Below are 17,199 nucleotides of genomic sequence, written 5' to 3' on the forward strand. Positions count from 1 at the left end.
GCTTTCTTTCTTTCAGATCTACAGCTTACTATGTATATACTACGGGTTTATTCTAGGATTGATGCCGGAGCAGTTGTGGTGCCAGTCTTACTCTGCGCCACCTTGTCGCAGTACCTGTATTCGAGGGAGTCTGAGCTGCTCTCGGATATACTAACGTGGACGATACTACCTATATTCTTCGTTGCCTCTCGCAAAGGGACCGCGGAGCCGCAACCGGAAGCGAACGGCATTGACGATCCTAAAGTCGCTTCCTCCCGGTCACTGCGGATAGCGGCGACGTCCGTTGGAGTTGTTTCCGGGTACAAGAGCGAGTATACTGCTCGTATTCATCTTCTTGTAAGTATCCCATGCATTTGAATCTTGACAACTACCGCTGAGCTCAAATCATGCAGCCGTTTCTTACTCCTCTTCTGCTACATTGGCGAGTCCCCATCACTCCTGACCGACAAAGTTTTCCGTCACGGCTGTTTGCTCCCTTTGTCCACAAGATCTGGGGTACCTATGCGGTGGCTATATTCTCCACCTGTACGTTGTCTGATGGGGACTTTTTAGCATGGCCAACAACGTTATATATCATACGACTCATACCTGTTTTGGCTATGCTGTTGATCTACCTTAGCTTCACGAATGGGGCCTCATACTTCCCCCTGCAAATCAACTTTGAGGAAAACATCAAACCACTGTCGTGGCGAGTACTATGCATCTTGATAATGGTACTGGTCATTCAGACAGCGTTGTTTGGATTCCCGAAGCATCCCTACCTCCCACTTCTGGCAGCTCAGTCTTTAGCTAAAGCTTCATCTTGGTTCTTCCTGGCTTACGCGGTATGAGCAATCACCGATTCCTATCGTCGACTTTGAAATTTTGCTTATATGAGTAGGCAAAACATGCTTCATGGAGCATTGCCTCTGCGATAGGCACTTTCAGCATGGCCTCAACACATAACTCCTCTTCATACACTTCATACGCACAGGCTGTGACGTATATATTATGCTCGCTACTAGCTCTCGGGCAAACTCTTCACATGCTTCCCCGACCATTGGTCTCTGCGCGTTCTTTCCTCTGGCTCCTGGGATTCGTTCCAGTTATCCCATTCATTGCATCCAACAACATCATTTGGAAACACATATTAGCCGCAGAGACGAGCTTCCGCCTCTCATCGCAAGCCCGTCACCCCGTAGAAATCCTCGCTCAGAAGGCGAAAACGCAATTCGAAGCCATGATCCACAGACAATCTCAGAATTACAGCGCCGCATTCGCTGAGTACCGCCGCCGTTACGGCCTTGACCCTCCGCCTGGGTTTCAAGCCTGGTATGCGTACGCTGTGGAGCAGCAGTCGCCAATTGTCGACGAGTTCGACATGCTATTCGAGGCTATATTCCCGTTCCTGAAGGTGAGCGGGGCGCAGGTGCAGAAGGCTATGGAGGAGGCATATGCACAACCGGGCAGTGAGCTGTGGTCGTGCGTGTTCTCCCCGGGAGAGGGGAAGACAACTTGTCAGCACCCGGGTCGGACTTTTGATCGCCATACCGGACAGATGTTCGATGAGTTTCTGAGGAACGTTCGCGGGTTGGATGGAGTAGGCGATGTCAGGTTCCTAATCAATCACCTTGATGAGCCGCTGGTCTTGCTATCAGACAACCAATCAACTCAGGATAGAGACACGACAGCATTATCGTTCAAGAGCGGCCTGTCTCATCGCCCAGTATGGGACATTCTCACCCAGCACTGCTTATCAAAGAACAAGAGGCGAAGATATCAAAATGACGAGACTATCAAAGCGATAGACAACTACGGCATCCCGTTCATCACCTCTACTCAAACAGCTATGGACCTTTGCCAGAACCCGCGATACAGCACCCAACACGGCTTCTTCCAGAGCCCAGCTTCCTTTCGCTTATTCGAAGGCATCGTCCCAATTCTATCAACAGGCTCACCCTCAACAATGGGCGACATCCTCTACCCCAGCGCCGCCTACATGGAGGACGATTTCGCCTACGACGAAAAATACGGCACAGAATGGGACAAGAAGAAAAACCTGCTCTACTGGGCGGGCTCCACAACCGGCGCCTTCGCCACCGACCATTCGAGTGAGCAATGGCAGCACTTCCACCGCCAGCGCTTCGTCACCTTCGCCAACAACCTCCATACATGCAACCATTCCTATCTGTCAGAACACGGCAACGCAATCAACCGCACAACCACCACCTTCCTGAACCCACGACTCTACAATGTCGCATTCACGCAAATCTCGCACTGCGCTCGCGCGTCCTGCCGCGCTCAGTCCCACTTCTTTTCCCCCTCGCTGCCTGAATCACCGCACGCCCCGCTCCGTCACCGACTCGTGTTTGACCTGGACGGGAACGGTATATCGGGTCGCTTCTACCGCTTCCTGGCTTCGCACTCGTGTCCGCTCAAGCAGACGCTGTTTCGAGAATGGCACGATGAGCGGCTGGTGCCGTGGGTGCATTATGTACCCGTGAGCATGGGAATGGAAGAATTGCCGGAATTGGTGCAGTTTCTGGCGCTGACGGAGAGGGGAAGGGAGCTTGCGAGAAGGGTGGCGGAGGAGGGGAGGGAGTGGTTTGGGAAGGCGATGAGGGAGGTGGATAGGGGGATTTATGCTTGGAGGTTGGTGCTGGAGTTGGCGAGGGTGCAGGATAGGGGGAGGGAGGCTATGGGAGAGTAGCTTAGGTGTCGATGTCGTATTTTAGAATTTGAATTCCGTCTAAAAACTTGGTGGATGAGAGTCTAACGTCCGCCACCATGTCTTGAGTGGACACGAAGATGGGCCGCTGTCCCCCAGGAAGCAGGACCGTATAACTAGCTTCGTTATCAAGTCACGGTGGAACAGGGTGATTGTGTGCGTGGGTATGTGTATGTTTGTGTTGGTTTGGACGTGGAGTGAGTGCGTGGTTTTTATCTGCAAAAATGGAGGTGTCGGTGTGTATTGATCTCTCTCCGTTTGTCTTGGTGCCGCAATGGCCCGGGGACCGCTTTTTCGTTGAGAAAAATTACCACACACATATAACAACCAGCAGCTGAGGCGTGTTGTCAGACTTTCACCGACGGACTTCTATCGGAAACCGACCACAGCGCCCAAATCGACCCGATGGCGACTTGGTATTGGTCAAAGGCAAAAAGCGAGCCGAAACAGCGGATGGATGGGGTCTGAATTGACAGTGGGCGGCCGTCCCTTGGAGATGATGGGGTGTCAATCTGCTCGACACAGCTGTCAGCCTCAATCCCAACGGAAGCCTTCAAGAGAGCAATTGTGAGGAAAAGGGGACGGGGACAGAGTGGTATTATCGTTGTCACTGAAAGAGGCCATATAGAACGCAAATAAAGGGGTTGACTGGAATGTTTGTTCGAGCTCTGAAGAAAGGGAGACATGGCTTTGAATGAAAAGGAATAGAGGAGGTTCAAAAGTAAATATGATCTCCTGAAATTACAGACGGCCCAGATATCACAAAAACCGTTAGAGACCACCCAGCTACGGCGGCAAAACGGAGAGATATGTGCAAGTGGAACATATAGGAGGTGGTGAGGGGAGACAATGACGTGAGACCAGATTACAAGACGAATTTACCATATACGGGTATCATAAGGAAGGGTTGGGTTGCGGTCCACTGACTTGGAAACAAAAGAAGGAGGTTGACACCAGGAATTCCAATCACTCGAAGTTACTGCGAGGATCAGGTGCGCAGTATCCCCTACGGAGTATGAAGTCCGAGAATCTGTCTTCCATGCGAGCCCACTTGCCAGTGTTAATAGTGCAATTTCAGAGTCTCGAGGCGGAACTTACTATGCTCTTGTGCTCAATGATACCGTCTTTGACCCAGAAGCCATAGCTCCCCATTAGGTTTGCCATCATAACATCCGTGAATAGACGGTCGCCCACTATTGCGACCTGAGAAGGTGACGTGACCTCAGAATCAGGGTTTCTGCGAAAGTACTCCATAACCTCGGCCTTGCAGCCGGGTTTCTATACGGTGTTAAATCGTTCAATACAAGGTTCGAGTACAACGCTTGGTGGTAAGACTATGCGCAGCTTTGGATAAACGCACCTTCGTAGAATGTCTGAGGACCTTAACACCAGTGGTCTTCTCTAGTAGAGCGGCTTCCGCTTGGTGCTTGTCCGAGGCCGTGCCAGCTGTGTTGGAGACGATCAACAGCTTAGACCCAGGGTACGCATTGCGAAGTTCCTGAAATTTCTCCTTCTCAATTGTTAGACCAAATAATTGGATATATATACTCGAATCTCCGACTTGGAATTCCCATCATCCACGGAGACAAGAGTTCAAAATGACAAGTAGATAGAATTCTAATATTCGAATACATACCTGGTATGGCCCATAGACTTCGTTGGTATGAGGTATAGCAAAACAATTATCCTTATCCAGGACTACGGCTTTGATATCGACGTCCTTCTCTCCATCTTTTTTAGAAAAGGCCTTTGACAGGGGTATCGGCAGGTGATTGAAAGTAGAGACGGTATGTTGCGGGAGGCACAGAGCCGGGTCTCTGACCAGCCGGAAGACATTGAGTGTCCCCGATAGATTCATTAGGGGGAGTGAGAAAACGAGTGTGAAATTCTATGTAGTATTTAAAGGAGCAGAAATCTAGGCATGATACAGTAGATGCAAGACACCTCCTAGACCTGGGCACGGGCATGCCAAGAAATCCGGTCCAAGCTCCAGTTCGGAAATTCGAACATCACCAACCCCAGATCGATCGTCTACACTCATTACGCCTACAAAACCACAGTCTCATTGCGGATATCAACAGAGGACCCTCGCATAAAGCGCAATCAACATGACGAGCACGATCGGCATCCCGATTAAGCTCCTTAATGAGGCTACTGTACGCGACTCATTCACGCTGCAATAGGCACTACTGACTTGCGCATAGGGTCATATCGTGACGCTGGAGATCACTTCCGGCGAGGTATACAGGGGCAAGCTATTAGAAGGTGCGCTACCTTCCTCCTGTGCAGTTGGACTGGCGATCCTGACGTTAAACCAGCCGAAGATAACATGAACGTCCAACTGAAGGATATCACCGTTACCGCTCGCGACGGTCGCGTCTCACATCTCGAACAAGTTTATATTCGCGGTTCCCACGTGCGATTCTTCATCGTCCCTGACATGTTGCGCAATGCGCCGATGTTCCGCTCCCGGGGTACTAGGGGTCGTGGTGTCGGTCTTGCACGCGGAAGGGCAACCGTGAACAGGGCGAGGGGAGCTCGTGGGGCCCGCTGAACGAAGATAAATGAGAAGGAACAGGAAATTTGGAGTACGGGATATGGGCTTCATTTGCTCCGCTGCAGGAGTAATGAGACCCCTGCAAAAACGCGGAATGCCATGACGGGATTGCTGGGCGAAGGCATGGAAACAATCAAGAGTATGGAAATGGTGTAAAGACCTGGATTCATGATACCACTAGAGGCGATTGAGCGCCACTGTTCATCTGGGTGTCTCGTGGGCCTTGCGATACTGCAAACCATCTAATGGGCAATGCCACAAGCGAAAGCGAAAATTCGATCAAGATCAACAATTCGTCGACTTAATGGCTGTGAAGACCATAGAGATACCACAGCAGCACGTATTTACTGTATGGCTGCCAGTGTTATCTAGATTAACTCGTGAATCTTGAATAACCACCCCACTTGTAGAATGCCAAGACCTCCGAACCTCCGCATCTACAAGTACCATCTCTGCAGTCTTGAACTTCCTCCACATCAGCCCTCCCTCGGCAACTTCAGCATGGAAATCAGGAACCCTCGGCGCATACTTGTCCTCGGAGCGCCAGACTCCGGTGTCCTCACCCTCCTTAAAGGTATTTCAACCGCTTTCTTCACCAGCTCACATGCTAAAGTCGAGATCAGACCTCACAGGATCCGCTCCCGAGCTAACCTCCGACTCCACCGCCGGCCTGTCTCACAGTTGGGAAGTCACTACTCGCTACTATAGGGCATTGCTACCGATATGGATTGATGAGATTCCCCACGTCGAACAATGGCGAACCGAATTCATGAAGCCAGAAGCGAAGGAAGTTGTGTCTGTGCTCGGAGCATGGATTTTTTGTTTCCGCAAACCGGTCAAGGAAAACGAAGTGGTGCATGTGAGGGAGTCGCTGAAGGCGATTGCGGAAGTCATTGAGCGCGCTTGCGGATACACTGGAGATGCGGTGTGTTTGGCAGTTGCTATGCCGCAGGGCATGACGCCGCATCTGGAGAGGAGCACGGAGGAGTGGGAAGAGCTGTGCAACGAACATGGCTTTGAATTTGTGGACAGCGAGGCCAAGGGGAAGAATGAGTTTGGCGAAGAAATGGGTATCAAGAGGATAGAGGAGGCACTCAAGGCGCACGAGTGGGACGGCGACGATGCAGAATTGGAGTTCGAGGGAGAGGATGAGTTCGGAGAAAGTTTCGATGCGGAAGAGGCGGAGATGGGGAGGGAGCTTTTTGGCGTGAAGGCTGCAGTCAATGGTATGGAAGACGAAGATGCCGAGGCACAGGTCGAAGAGTTGGAACGGATGATGCAGAGGATGATTGCTATCAAAGGTATGACTTCTCAGTCTTATATGCTATATGACGTATATTCTGACCGTAAAGACATGGGAGAGGGCCTGCCCGAAGCCGAGCGGAGACGCTTTGCCGCTAAAGCCGTCGGCGACCTGATGAAAGATTTCTGAACCCTCAACTCCTCCGGCCAAGACATATCAGAAATGGGAAATCCATCTCGCGTTCCGGCTTGCCGTTTTCAGCCTCTACCTCCTTGCGAAGGACGAATGCGCGTTCGACCCGCACTTCGTTGAAGCCAGCGCCAAGGATGATCGTCTCTACCTCCTCCTTCTTGATACCATGGCGCTGTACGCCCTCCCTCTTGCTCTTGGGATGGAAGGGTACCGCCTCCGGCCCGAAGTCCTCGTAGTCTGTCAGTGCTATCCGGCCACCAGGCTTGAGGCACTGGAAGAGTGTCACAATCAGGGGAGCCATTTCGGGGACATGGTGTAGCGTCAGGTGCGACACTATCAAGTCGAATCTGTAGGGGTGGTCTTTGCCGGACTCCCCTCGACGCGTCGCGAGGGCTGCTGCCGCACCTTGTACATGTATGTCGTCTGCGTCTTGAACTAGGACATTGACAGCAGCGAGATTGGCCTTGTCAGGACTGGGCAAAGCCGCTACCTTCTTGTTGAATGCATCAATCATGCCTTCCGCGGTGTCGACGCCGACGAGCGAATGAACGCGAGGGGCGAGGAGCAGCGAAAGGAGGCCGGTCCCGCAACCGATTTCTAGCACATCGAAGTCTACCATTCGTTAGTCCCACGGCGACAGAGGTCAACATTGCGAGACCTGCTTTTTCCACGTTCGTCGGCTAGTTCAGGAACGTAGCGGAGCAGAGCCTCAAGGCACTTTTGGACGCTCTCGACATGCTTCTTGTTGTTGTCCCACTCGGCGGCCTCTGCATTGAATCGTGCATTGTTCACTTCCTGCGAAGATAAAGTTGGCGCAGCGGTTGCCATGGTAAGACTGAGATAAGTGCGAGAGATGAGGTTTTGGGAGAGCTCGACCGTCTTAACCAAAAGAATGTAGATCACTGCGGGGAATGCGGGGTTTATGAGGTACACCGCGGTGGAGCATAGTAGCGTGAGTAGCTATACTACAGATTCTTTTTCTGATGCTTTCACGTGTCTCAGGTCCGATTACTAGCAGAAGAGCGCTCCCTGTTTGCGTGCATGTCGAAACACTGCGGTATTTTACCTCTGTTGCTGCAGGACTGGACTTCTGAAACTCATCAGTTCGAGATCTTCATAGCACTGTACCTTTTCAGCCACACGCTCATCGTCAGGCTACAAGAGCGATGTGTGAGATGCATGGTCTGCGTTGTCTCAGCCTTGTACGTCCTAACAGTATATGGCATGGTTCCGAACCTCACGACAGGGGATTTCGATACCGTTGGAGACATCAATTGCGCCAACTCTCTCACGAACTATCTAAAGGCCAAGCCGCATAACCCACGAGGATGCAGCCCCGTAAACTCGCGCGTTGTACTCGCAGGGATCTAACAGCAACTGTCGACCGAGAGGAGAGAGATCAGGCTACCAACGATCGAACGTGCGTCCTCCACATCTTCGCCTCTCCGGTCTTCGATCCACAAGACATCGCTCAGCAACAGTGAAAAGTATATTGCGCTCTCATACACATAGGGGACGAAAATCATACCGTACCCTTGGAACGACAAGGCCAGACGGTGCATGTCACCCGGGATCCAGAGTCCGCGCTGCGCAACATGAGCACGAAGACAGAAGCAATAGAAATTCTGGGACTCCTGTCTCTGTGTCGAGCGTTTGCTGCCAAAGATGCCCAGGATAAGATTTACACTTGCATTGACCTCACGAAACCTATTGCTGGATTCAATATTGATCATGTTACTCCCACACATATTTAGGTAAAGTGTACACCAACTTTGCGGCCGCGTACATCAGTCATACTGTAGCAAAAGTCTTTCGATCCAGTATCGTGCCATACTTTGTACACAGTAGGGCTCCGACACCAGGTTTTTCGCTGCTATAATCAATTGGCACCCCGTCTCGTAGGTATTCGATCAATTGACTGAATCCAGGGCGTTTGGAACTGCACAGGCTCCGTTCGGTTCTATTGTGCTCTGGCAGAACACGACCGAACAGCTGGCATGATCGCTCTCGTTGCCAAGTCCAATGGCTCAATCCCACAACTCCGCCTCCGCCTTTTGCATCTCAATCGTTCTACAGTAGTTCCCGGTCGTGATTGGATGCAAACCAATTCTGCGCCACATGTTCATATGTTCACAACACAAATCTGGTCACATGGCTGTCACCGCATGTACCTGACTGGTTTCGTCTCCCCGTCAGCTGGATTGTCGGTGAGGACGGAGAGGAGTTGGGAGAGGGAGAGGAAGGCAATGACGCAAAGGAGTAGACAAGCCGGGATGACTCGATAGTTTTCGAACTCTCCTCTCTGCTGTTCTCTTGTTGTTGAATTTCCCCGCAGTGCACTGGCCACCGGCCACGTGCGCGGCAGACTCCCGCCGAGCACCTAGCCACATTTCAACATCAACAGACCTACAAGGCAATTCATTGTTGCCAGTAACCCGCGAAGCTCCTCTGCGTCTCTACCGAAGAGCGCTGACCCCTTTTGAAATCCCTCCCCAGGTACCACCGCGAACCGTCGAGCTGTCCCCAGCGTTTCGCCGATCAGTGCGGCTTACTGTTCCCCTTCACGTCTGCCGCGGCAACCCTAAGCCGAACCAACATCGCCGAACGAACTACCGCCGCGTATCACACTCCCAGATGTCAACCGTGTCGGGGAGCGCGTCCAATGCCTCTCCGCCGGCTACGCGTCCGCCTCAGCAGCACACTCGCACTTACCAGGCCTGCATCCCTTGCAGGCGCCGCAAGGTCCGCTGCGATCTAGGTCCCGTTGACAACCCTCATGACCCACCCTGTGTTCGCTGCCGACGTGAGAGCAAGGAGTGCTTCTTCTCCGCGACTCGTAGAAAGAGGAAGGGACAAGATGGCCAAGACCTGGACGAGACTCTCGACGACTACGAGATCCGCAATGGTAGGAAGCGCTCACGCACCGCGCCCGAAATCATTCACGTTGCGCGCCCTCCGAGTGGGAACTATGTCTCCCAGCCCCTGACCCCCGGTGGCTCTGTGGGAAGATATGAGCCTTTGCGACGGCCCACGACACAATCGAACACGAGCGAAAATCCGCGCAACGAGGAGGATGACCAGAATGTGAGCAATGCGACCGCTGGCATACTGCAGACCAAGGAGGTCTTCAGTGGACATGATGCCCTGAACTTGCTCTTCGAGGCCGCTGGACGCAATGGCGACATTGTCCACCACCGCACTGGCAGCGGCTCGAATCATGCTCAGCCAGCTATGGTCACAGCCCCGACGCCGACATCCTCGACGCGCTTTGTCAGCCCTCAGATGACGTCCACGAACAATTTCGACAACAGGAACCAAGCTCCCCCGGCCCCTGAGCCATCCTTCGAACCAGCTCGAGAACAGTCGGAAGTCCCAATACTGCCGGAGCCTCGCAATGACCCTGCCCTCCCAGCAGCCATACAAGCGTGGCGCAGATTCCGTTTGGTGCGCGCAGGCTGGTTGACCGCAAAGGAGGCAATTGCCTATATGGACTATTTCTATACCTACCTCTCCCCACTGACTCCAATCGTCGTGCCCGACTACCGGGATTACGCACTTCACGCTAAGCTCCTCAAGGAGGAACCTATGCTGGTTGTGACAATACTCACCATCACTTCTCGGTTCGTCATACCCAACACGGGCGGCGCCAGGACTCGTGGTTATCATATGCACAGCAAGTACTGGGACTATCTCAAAGGAATGATTGACCGCATGATATTCGGACAGGAACAGTTCGGCGGCGGGTTTTGTGGTGCTGGCCAACAACCTGGCTCGGACACAAACCCACTGTCACGCAAAGGACTCCGGACTCTTGGTACCGTGGAGAGCCTTATGTTACTCACAGAATGGCACCCGCGCGCTCTTCACTTCCCACCCGGCGACGATGACGACGAACTCGTACTCCCAGATGATCTCGGGGAAGTGGACACGAGGGCCGAGAACAAAGCCAGTGGAGGACAGCGCATCGATAGTTGGCTTGAACCCTGCTGGAGAAGTGACCGCATGTGCTGGATGCTGCTCGGAAATGCCACTGCACTTGCATTCGAGATCGGTGTTTTTGATGATACCAGCGAAGCTGAGTTTGAGGAGGAAAATCGCCATTTATCGCATGCAACGGTGAAGGCCTACTTCCGCCGAAAGAACCATCTCAAAGACCTCTTGAAAATCTACATCACGCAGACAAGCGGTCGATTAGGTCTGACCACAATGCTCCCTAAGCTCGAGCGTAACTACCAGATACCAACCAAGACGCCCAATGAGCTTTATGAAGAGCGCATTGCACAAATCAAGCCGCCTCCGCCAAACCTTGGTATGCGCCCGTCGGGACCGGACGGACAGCGCCTGCCATTCGAGTCTGTGGCGACCCAACATCGCCATGCAGTTCAGGATCTTGTGCTTGACTTCTGGTCGAGGATAGCCCTGATAATGGACATGGGCAATCAGAAACTGTTCCCTAACCGTCGACAGACGCGTGACCTGTTGAAGTCGGGCAAATATGAAGAACTATTGCGTTACTTTCAGACTCCGCTGCTGGACTGGAGTAGGTCTTTCGCCTTGGCAGACAAAGGTACGAGCCCTTCACCTGGAGAAAGCCACCCATTCTAATTCCTTCTCAGTCCCTAAGCAACTCAGATACGTCCTCACTATTGAGTATGAGTACACTCGCGTCTACCTCAACTCACTGGCGTTGCAGGCCGTGGTGGAACGTTGTACCCACAATACGCCGCAGCAGCAACACTCAAACCTGAACGGGTCCTCAAGGGATCGCGATGGCGGCGCGATTCCGTTCAGTACCCTCGTCAAATGGTATGGCAATGACCGGCACTACATCTCTGAGGTCATCGACGCCAGTCGCAATGTGTTGAAGGCCGTCGTGGAAGGACTGTATCCAGGGGACTACCTCCGCCATGCACCCGTGCGCACCTTCTTCCGCATCGTCTCAGTCGCCATCATACTTCTTAAAACTTTTGCTCTGGGTGCCACGGAGGACGATGTGGCCTACTCCCTTGGTCTTCTGGATCGCGCAGTGGGAGCCCTTCGGACGTCAATTGTCGACGATGTTCACGTTGGCAATCGGTTTGCCGAGCTGGTGGAGACGCTCACCAGACGCATTCGGTCGAGGTTTGTCCGCCTCTCAGCCAATGCTTCAACAGGTATCTCCCGTGCTGGGAGCCGTTCTCCGACTCGAAACGGCGCACTGACACCGACGATGGGCCCTCCTCGTCAACCAATTCAATCTCAGAATGGCGCAGGGCAGCATCTACAACCCCCATATAGCGGCCCAGGAGCTGGCTATACGAGCGCTACCACTTCCGTGCCCGGATCGCCTTCACTGAATCTCACATCTGGTCGCCAAACGCCCAACCCCTCCCTCTGGGGCATTTCAGCCGAACCGTACGACCCCAACTCGGGTCAACATTCTCTCATGCCGCCTCCGGGATTCAACCCGAACGGCTCCAGCTTCGACTACATGCAGCAAAACCAGAATTATAACAATGTCAATGGCTATGATAATTCGAGCAGTTTCAACCAAGGCGATCAGGATTGGTTGACCTTGCCGCTTGATCCTTTGCTCAATCAATGGGGTGCCGATATCACTCAGACAGCCATGGGTCCGGATGTCGGTGGCATGGATATGCTGGACATCCTGTTGAATATGGGCGGTGGACCTCCTGGGAGCGCTTAGATGGTGCTCAGAGAGTGTGACGATGATAGAGGATTGGACCACGAGGACCGTGTTCTTCGTATGTTGCGATTTTGGAGCGGGCGAGTTTCCGAGTTTTGATACCCTGCTGTGTATGTTATCGACTCTTTTGCCTGGTTGGGGTCTTGTCGTTGAAGCGTTTCTGTTTTGGTCCGTAACTTTGGCGAACGGCGTTCCGTCAGAATGGAGTATTATTAATGCATCGGCGGATTCTAGGTTACGAACTGGCGTGCCTGGGCAGACACATAGTCTCTGCAGCAAAAGCTGGGCTGAATATCATGACATTTCAGATATGTACACTATGGATACAAACAATAGGTACTTATACACCTCTGAAGGACCCAAAGATTTCAGATCATTTGAAGGAGACGCCTCCAAAACTCAGCATCCGCATAATCTCTCTCAATCTGGTATTACTCCTTGCCGTTCATCACGCCGTTGCCTGCCACGCATCCAACAGGTTCGCACCACCGGCTAGCATACCGCAAAGTCCAACAGCCATATCGCCCATCAAGCCCCCATCGACACTCCAGTGAAGCGTCAAAGGGAAATACCCAGCATTGCTGAGTATATCTCTCCACCATAACCGATCCTCCGCCCTCTTCCTCTCCCTCACCAGCTTCCCCTCCTTCTCCCCATCCGCCTCCAGCGCCCTGTCCTCCTCACCCGCATAGTACCAAAGCGTGCCTAGCCTTGCACCCTCCAGCACCACATACGCTGCCCAAAACCGGCACGACCATAACCACCATTTCGTCTCCCGCGCGGCTCCCTGTTCCCCGGCCCATGCTTCCGATGTCAACACCTTCTTTGACGACAAGTATGCCCCATTCTCCAGCACCTGGAACGCCACCAACGACCCAATCTCCGCCCACGTGATACCCTTCAAGATCCTCTCCTTCCAACTCTTCCTCTGCCGCGCAGCACCAGCACCATCAGCACCTTTCCACTCCCCCTTCGCCCACGTATACAACCCCAATAACCCCCACAACCGCACAAAGATGCGGAAGTCGGAAATCACAGCGTACAGCGCCTGGCTGCTCTTCGCCGCCTTGGCGAGCACGGCATCGCGCCTCGGAGCCGGGAAGGTAGCTACGAAAGACTCGCCCGGTAGGAGGAGTAGCTCGTCGGCTTTTTGGGCCACAGATGCCGCTAGTGTGGAGAGTTTGCGGTTGAGGTGTTTGGTGATGGCTGCGGAGAGGAATTTGAGCGTGTAGCTTATTGTGCAGAGGAAGACGTCGATGCCGCGGGGGGTACTGAGGAGGGTGGAGAGGCGGGTGAGGGTGCGGTCGGTTTTGGTGGCTAGGCGGTGGAGGGTGCGGAGGAGGAGGATGCGGAGGGTTTGGAGGGTTGAACGGGGTGTCTTGTGGGTGGGTGTTGCGGCTGAGGAGGAGGGTGCTTCTGGGGAGCTTGAGCTTGATAATGGTGGCGATGGCGAGGACGATGATGAGGGAGTCGTGGTTGGGAGCGCGGGGTCTGGTGCTGTGGTTGTGGATGGCGGGGGATGCGGTTCTTCTGCCATGGCCGGTGTATTGGAGGTTGCTGGAGCTTCGTAGTTCGCTGACGATGGAGGAGTCGTCATAGATATATGTTATGGTGTTGATGGCGCACTTGCGATCAACCGAGGTCGGGTAAGAGTTGCCTCTTGAGTTCGGCTTCTCTCGCAGGCAGGTATACACGGTTTCACGTGCTTATTATTCACCAACGTGCAGGTGCGGGTGAGAGTACTTAGGTAGGATAACGTTATGGGTAGAGAGGTTACTGTCGAATTGCCTGCAAAGTGTGGATATCTGTCTGGATCAAGAAGTATGAATGAATCGCGAAGCAGTGGGAGGAGGCGGATATGCTTAGTAAGCATCAAAGTCACCTCCCTCGTTTCGTGCAGACTTCAAGGCAGCATAACAGTTGAAAAGGAGATATTGCGCTATACAGGAATATGTTGTCCATTGAGCCTTTGGATTCCCTGATTCTCGACTTGCCTCCTAGCTGCATTGAGTTCTGGCCAGTAAACCCCAAATTTGCGCTGATCGGCACCTATAACCTCGAGAAGCAGGAGGCTTCTCAGGACGCCGAAGATGGTTCTAATACGATCGTTGCGGATATAGCGGCAGTGAAGAAAACGCAGCAACGCAATGGCAGTTTGGTCCTACTTCGTGTTGGTGCTGAAAATATGTGAGTCAATTTTTCATCCTCATTTCAGACCTTCCCATTTTCTCTTGATTGAGAGGACGTCGGTCAATTTACAATTTAGAGCTCAATTTATAAATGGCTGCCAGTGGCACGTCCTGACTGTCTTATAGAGCTGTTCTTCAGACCCTGCCCACACCTTCTGCAATATTAGACATACACTTTGCGCCATCATATCAACCCCCATCTGTCTTTGGCGTAGCGACTTCGACAGGCTCTATCGGTCTCTATCAATTCACTGGCTCACAGAATCATGACCCCTCGATGTCCAGCAGCTCAGATGCCGAGCCTTCCATCTCTCACCTTCGGACTTGTCAATACTTCCCCGAGGATGTGCTCGTAACAGCCTTCGCATGGCACCCGAGCAGACCGGCGGTCGCCATGTCGCTATCCTCAGGAGAAATAAGCTTAGGTGGCATCTCAGGGGAGACCACTAATGCTACCTTGTGCACGCATGACCTCGAAGCATGGACCATTGCTTTCACTCCCGATGGGCTTGGCCTATATTCCGGCGGCGATGACAGTACACTGAGATTCTCTGACGTGGCAGCGAACCTCCAATGCGTGCTCGACGAATCCTCTATATTCCACTCAGGGGACCTAAAAATGCCGTGGACCGACAAAAGAATTCATGGAGCCGGCGTCACTGCTATACTACCTGTTGTGGTCGAGGGAAGAGAGGACCTGGTGCTCACTGGAAGTTATGATGATCGCATACGGTTATTGGAGTTACCGCCTATAGGTCGCCGCACCGTTCTGGCAGAGCTGAGCCTTGGAGGCGGAGTTTGGCGGCTCAAGTTGCTGGATCTGAAGACCGCCCCTACTTCAGCCGACGAGCAATGCTCTATACTCCTGCTAGCATCTTGTATGCATGCGGGTGCCAGGATTCTAAGGCTCTCACAAAGCGCAAGCGGTAGCTGGCACTTTGACATACTCGCAAGATTCGAGAAGCACAAGAGCATGAACTATGGCAGCGACTGCCAACCGCAGTTGGCGGAAAACGGAAAAAGGGCGTTTGTCACCACGAGTTTTTACGACCGACTGGTCTGTCTCTGGCAATATTGAAGTTGCTACGACTAATGGTTACAACCCTCGAAAACATGAGCCGCACCATAATTAGAATCAACACAACCAAACAAAGAATGACGTGCTGGCTAAGCAGCAAGCTATACTACGCCGCAGCTGGAGACAGCGTGATGCTTTACGAGTGGTCTGCTCAGCTGGAGTCAAGTACCCCGGCTTACCAAAATATGTCGAGCAATGAGAACGAGGCGTGGCTTTTCAGCTCCTCCACACGCTGCCTCCGCTCTAAATCTCAACCAGCTTTCGATAGGGATGTTACTTTGACCGATCGATATGATAACTACGCCACTTGTCAGAATGTGAACATATTCATCTCATGTGATGGCATGCGCCTCCACTCGATGGCCGATACGAAGGACACGAAATATCATGTCTCACACTATGCCGGTGTATTGCGCGGGTCCATGAGGCACGCTATCGTAACTGCGTCGAGTTCTAAATTGGAATCGGCGGTGCAAATACCATCACTCTCATGCTGACTGACCACTACTGAAGGCCCCCGGCAGTGGATATAAAGAAGGCGTAATCTCGAGCAAGAGTTTACTTGCACAACAAGCAGTTTTCTATCCACTCTTGCAAGGATCATCGTATCAACATCTACCTTTATCTTTACCTCCGAACCAACCTATCTCATCCTTTCTGGAACAACATACGACATGAAGCTCATCGCTGCCACCGCTGTTTTCAGCCTCGCCTCTGTCATCGCAGGGATCCCTATCGGACAGACCATCATTCCCGAGACTCTCTCCATCTACCATGGCTACAACGGTCGCATCGAATACAACGTCGGTACCGGCAAGGTCTCCCGCGTGCAAAATGGCAACGACGACATCTCCACGCTCGTAACATTCAACTTCCCTGAAGCGACAAGGGGCCGCAAATGCGAACTCAAGTTCGAGCGCGACGATGGCTATCCAACCAGTTCTCCCAGCATCATCGACGCCTTTACCTCGTCCCAGATTGCTACTGGACCCAGTCCGGGCTGGGGACCTCCGTCAAACTACCGTGACGTGCAGCTCGGCAGGTTGAGAGTCCCAACAAGCGGCCAGGCCACTGTTGACTGGGGGAATTTCGTCTTTGATTGCCCGGCTGGACAGAAGAAGGGCTACGAGTTCGCGCCTACGGGTGACAGTACCTATTTGGAGTGGTCGAAGTCGACGGATGGGCCTTATATTCGATACTATTAGTGGTTGGTGTTGCGCGGCAGGGAAATTGTTGCCATATTTTTAGGACTTGATACAAGGAGTTTTTGAGTTCCCTCTTTTCCGTCTCTTTTCCTTCCTTAGCCGCTATTCATCCTTTAATATTCAAGCATTTACCATTCATAGCTTCTATCTCATCGCGTTTGCATATTTAACGAAAATCAATCTGAATTTGAGAGTTATCTGGCGACCTCCAAGCTCACTCCGAATCAACAGTGATCATTTGCTACAATGCTTCTCGTAGCCTAGATTTTCACAGATTGAACTTTTTTTTGCCTATAAGCCTGTGATGTTGGTTGATTTTGCTAGTTTCCGGAAAGTCAATGT

At 52.5% G+C, this 17,199-nt stretch overlaps 9 protein-coding genes across 9 annotated transcripts; 6 read left to right on the forward strand and 3 right to left on the reverse strand.

The window, feature by feature from the left end:
* Positions 1–316: 316 nt before the first annotated feature.
* On the forward strand, positions 317–2,828 carry EI97DRAFT_501158 (uncharacterized protein). Its single transcript, XM_033802693.1, has 2 exons — positions 317–824; positions 881–2,828. The coding sequence occupies exons 1-2, from the start codon at positions 387–389 to the stop codon at positions 2,687–2,689; spliced, it is 2,247 nt and encodes a 748-aa protein (XP_033653919.1). The 5' UTR covers positions 317–386; the 3' UTR covers positions 2,690–2,828.
* An 845-nt stretch (positions 2,829–3,673) lies between these two features.
* On the reverse strand, positions 3,674–4,565 carry EI97DRAFT_377425 (HAD-superfamily phosphatase; the record flags this gene model as incomplete). Its single annotated transcript, XM_033795608.1, has 4 exons — positions 3,674–3,757; positions 3,839–3,985; positions 4,068–4,217; positions 4,344–4,565. 4 exons carry the CDS (start codon positions 4,563–4,565, stop codon positions 3,674–3,676), a joined length of 603 nt encoding a protein of 200 aa, XP_033653920.1.
* Positions 4,566–4,731: 166 nt separating this feature from the next.
* On the forward strand, positions 4,732–5,468 carry EI97DRAFT_37935 (Sm-like ribonucleoprotein). The gene is made up of 3 exons (XM_033795709.1): positions 4,732–4,863; positions 4,912–4,972; positions 5,026–5,468. Exons 1-3 carry the CDS (start codon positions 4,816–4,818, stop codon positions 5,259–5,261), a joined length of 345 nt encoding a protein of 114 aa, XP_033653921.1. The 5' UTR covers positions 4,732–4,815; the 3' UTR covers positions 5,262–5,468.
* A 297-nt stretch (positions 5,469–5,765) lies between these two features.
* Positions 5,766–6,696, forward strand: EI97DRAFT_377106 (uncharacterized protein; the record flags this gene model as incomplete). Its single annotated transcript, XM_033795592.1, has 3 exons — positions 5,766–5,838; positions 5,888–6,565; positions 6,617–6,696. The coding sequence occupies 3 exons, from the start codon at positions 5,766–5,768 to the stop codon at positions 6,694–6,696; spliced, it is 831 nt and encodes a 276-aa protein (XP_033653922.1).
* A 4-nt stretch (positions 6,697–6,700) lies between these two features.
* Positions 6,701–7,814, reverse strand: EI97DRAFT_501161 (S-adenosyl-L-methionine-dependent methyltransferase; the record flags this gene model as incomplete). The annotated part of the gene is made up of 2 exons (XM_033802694.1): positions 7,362–7,814; positions 6,701–7,311 (listed from the first exon to the last, which is right to left on the reverse strand). Exons 1-2 carry the CDS (start codon positions 7,525–7,527, stop codon positions 6,701–6,703), a joined length of 777 nt encoding a protein of 258 aa, XP_033653923.1. The 5' UTR covers positions 7,528–7,814.
* Positions 7,815–9,106: 1,292 nt separating this feature from the next.
* On the forward strand, positions 9,107–12,609 carry EI97DRAFT_37955 (uncharacterized protein). The gene is made up of 2 exons (XM_033795719.1): positions 9,107–11,266; positions 11,316–12,609. Exons 1-2 carry the CDS (start codon positions 9,334–9,336, stop codon positions 12,383–12,385), a joined length of 3,003 nt encoding a protein of 1,000 aa, XP_033653924.1. The 5' UTR covers positions 9,107–9,333; the 3' UTR covers positions 12,386–12,609.
* A 58-nt stretch (positions 12,610–12,667) lies between these two features.
* Positions 12,668–14,188, reverse strand: EI97DRAFT_433224 (uncharacterized protein). Its single transcript, XM_033798351.1, has one exon. It carries the CDS (start codon positions 13,980–13,982, stop codon positions 12,834–12,836), a length of 1,149 nt encoding a protein of 382 aa, XP_033653925.1. The 5' UTR covers positions 13,983–14,188; the 3' UTR covers positions 12,668–12,833.
* A 148-nt stretch (positions 14,189–14,336) lies between these two features.
* On the forward strand, positions 14,337–15,652 carry EI97DRAFT_376834 (uncharacterized protein; the record flags this gene model as incomplete). The annotated part of the gene is made up of 2 exons (XM_033795580.1): positions 14,337–14,572; positions 14,701–15,652. The coding sequence occupies 2 exons, from the start codon at positions 14,337–14,339 to the stop codon at positions 15,650–15,652; spliced, it is 1,188 nt and encodes a 395-aa protein (XP_033653926.1).
* A 337-nt stretch (positions 15,653–15,989) lies between these two features.
* Positions 15,990–17,058, forward strand: EI97DRAFT_37946 (uncharacterized protein). The gene has a single exon (XM_033795715.1). It carries the CDS (start codon positions 16,327–16,329, stop codon positions 16,855–16,857), a length of 531 nt encoding a protein of 176 aa, XP_033653927.1. The 5' UTR covers positions 15,990–16,326; the 3' UTR covers positions 16,858–17,058.
* The last annotated feature ends 141 nt before the right edge of the window (positions 17,059–17,199 follow it).

Source organism: Westerdykella ornata (assembly GCF_010094085.1).
Source record: "Westerdykella ornata strain CBS 379.55 unplaced genomic scaffold EI97scaffold_10, whole genome shotgun sequence".
Classification (NCBI taxonomy): Eukaryota; Fungi; Ascomycota; class Dothideomycetes; order Pleosporales; family Sporormiaceae; genus Westerdykella; species Westerdykella ornata.

Coding starts and splice junctions, on each gene's coding strand:
- EI97DRAFT_501158 (XM_033802693.1), top strand. CDS start 387: ATGCAGCCGTTTCTTACTCCTCTTCTGCTACATTGGCGAGTCCCCATC. Junction 825..880: donor GGTTCTTCCTGGCTTACGCG/GTATGAGCAATC, acceptor TTATATGAGTAG/GCAAAACATGCTTCATGGAG.
- EI97DRAFT_37935 (XM_033795709.1), top strand. CDS start 4,816: ATGACGAGCACGATCGGCATCCCGATTAAGCTCCTTAATGAGGCTACT. Junction 4,864..4,911: donor AGCTCCTTAATGAGGCTACT/GTACGCGACTCA, acceptor ACTTGCGCATAG/GGTCATATCGTGACGCTGGA. Junction 4,973..5,025: donor CAGGGGCAAGCTATTAGAAG/GTGCGCTACCTT, acceptor ACGTTAAACCAG/CCGAAGATAACATGAACGTC.
- EI97DRAFT_37955 (XM_033795719.1), top strand. CDS start 9,334: ATGTCAACCGTGTCGGGGAGCGCGTCCAATGCCTCTCCGCCGGCTACG. Junction 11,267..11,315: donor TTTCGCCTTGGCAGACAAAG/GTACGAGCCCTT, acceptor ATTCCTTCTCAG/TCCCTAAGCAACTCAGATAC.
- EI97DRAFT_433224 (XM_033798351.1), bottom strand. CDS start 13,982: ATGACGACTCCTCCATCGTCAGCGAACTACGAAGCTCCAGCAACCTCC.
- EI97DRAFT_37946 (XM_033795715.1), top strand. CDS start 16,327: ATGAAGCTCATCGCTGCCACCGCTGTTTTCAGCCTCGCCTCTGTCATC.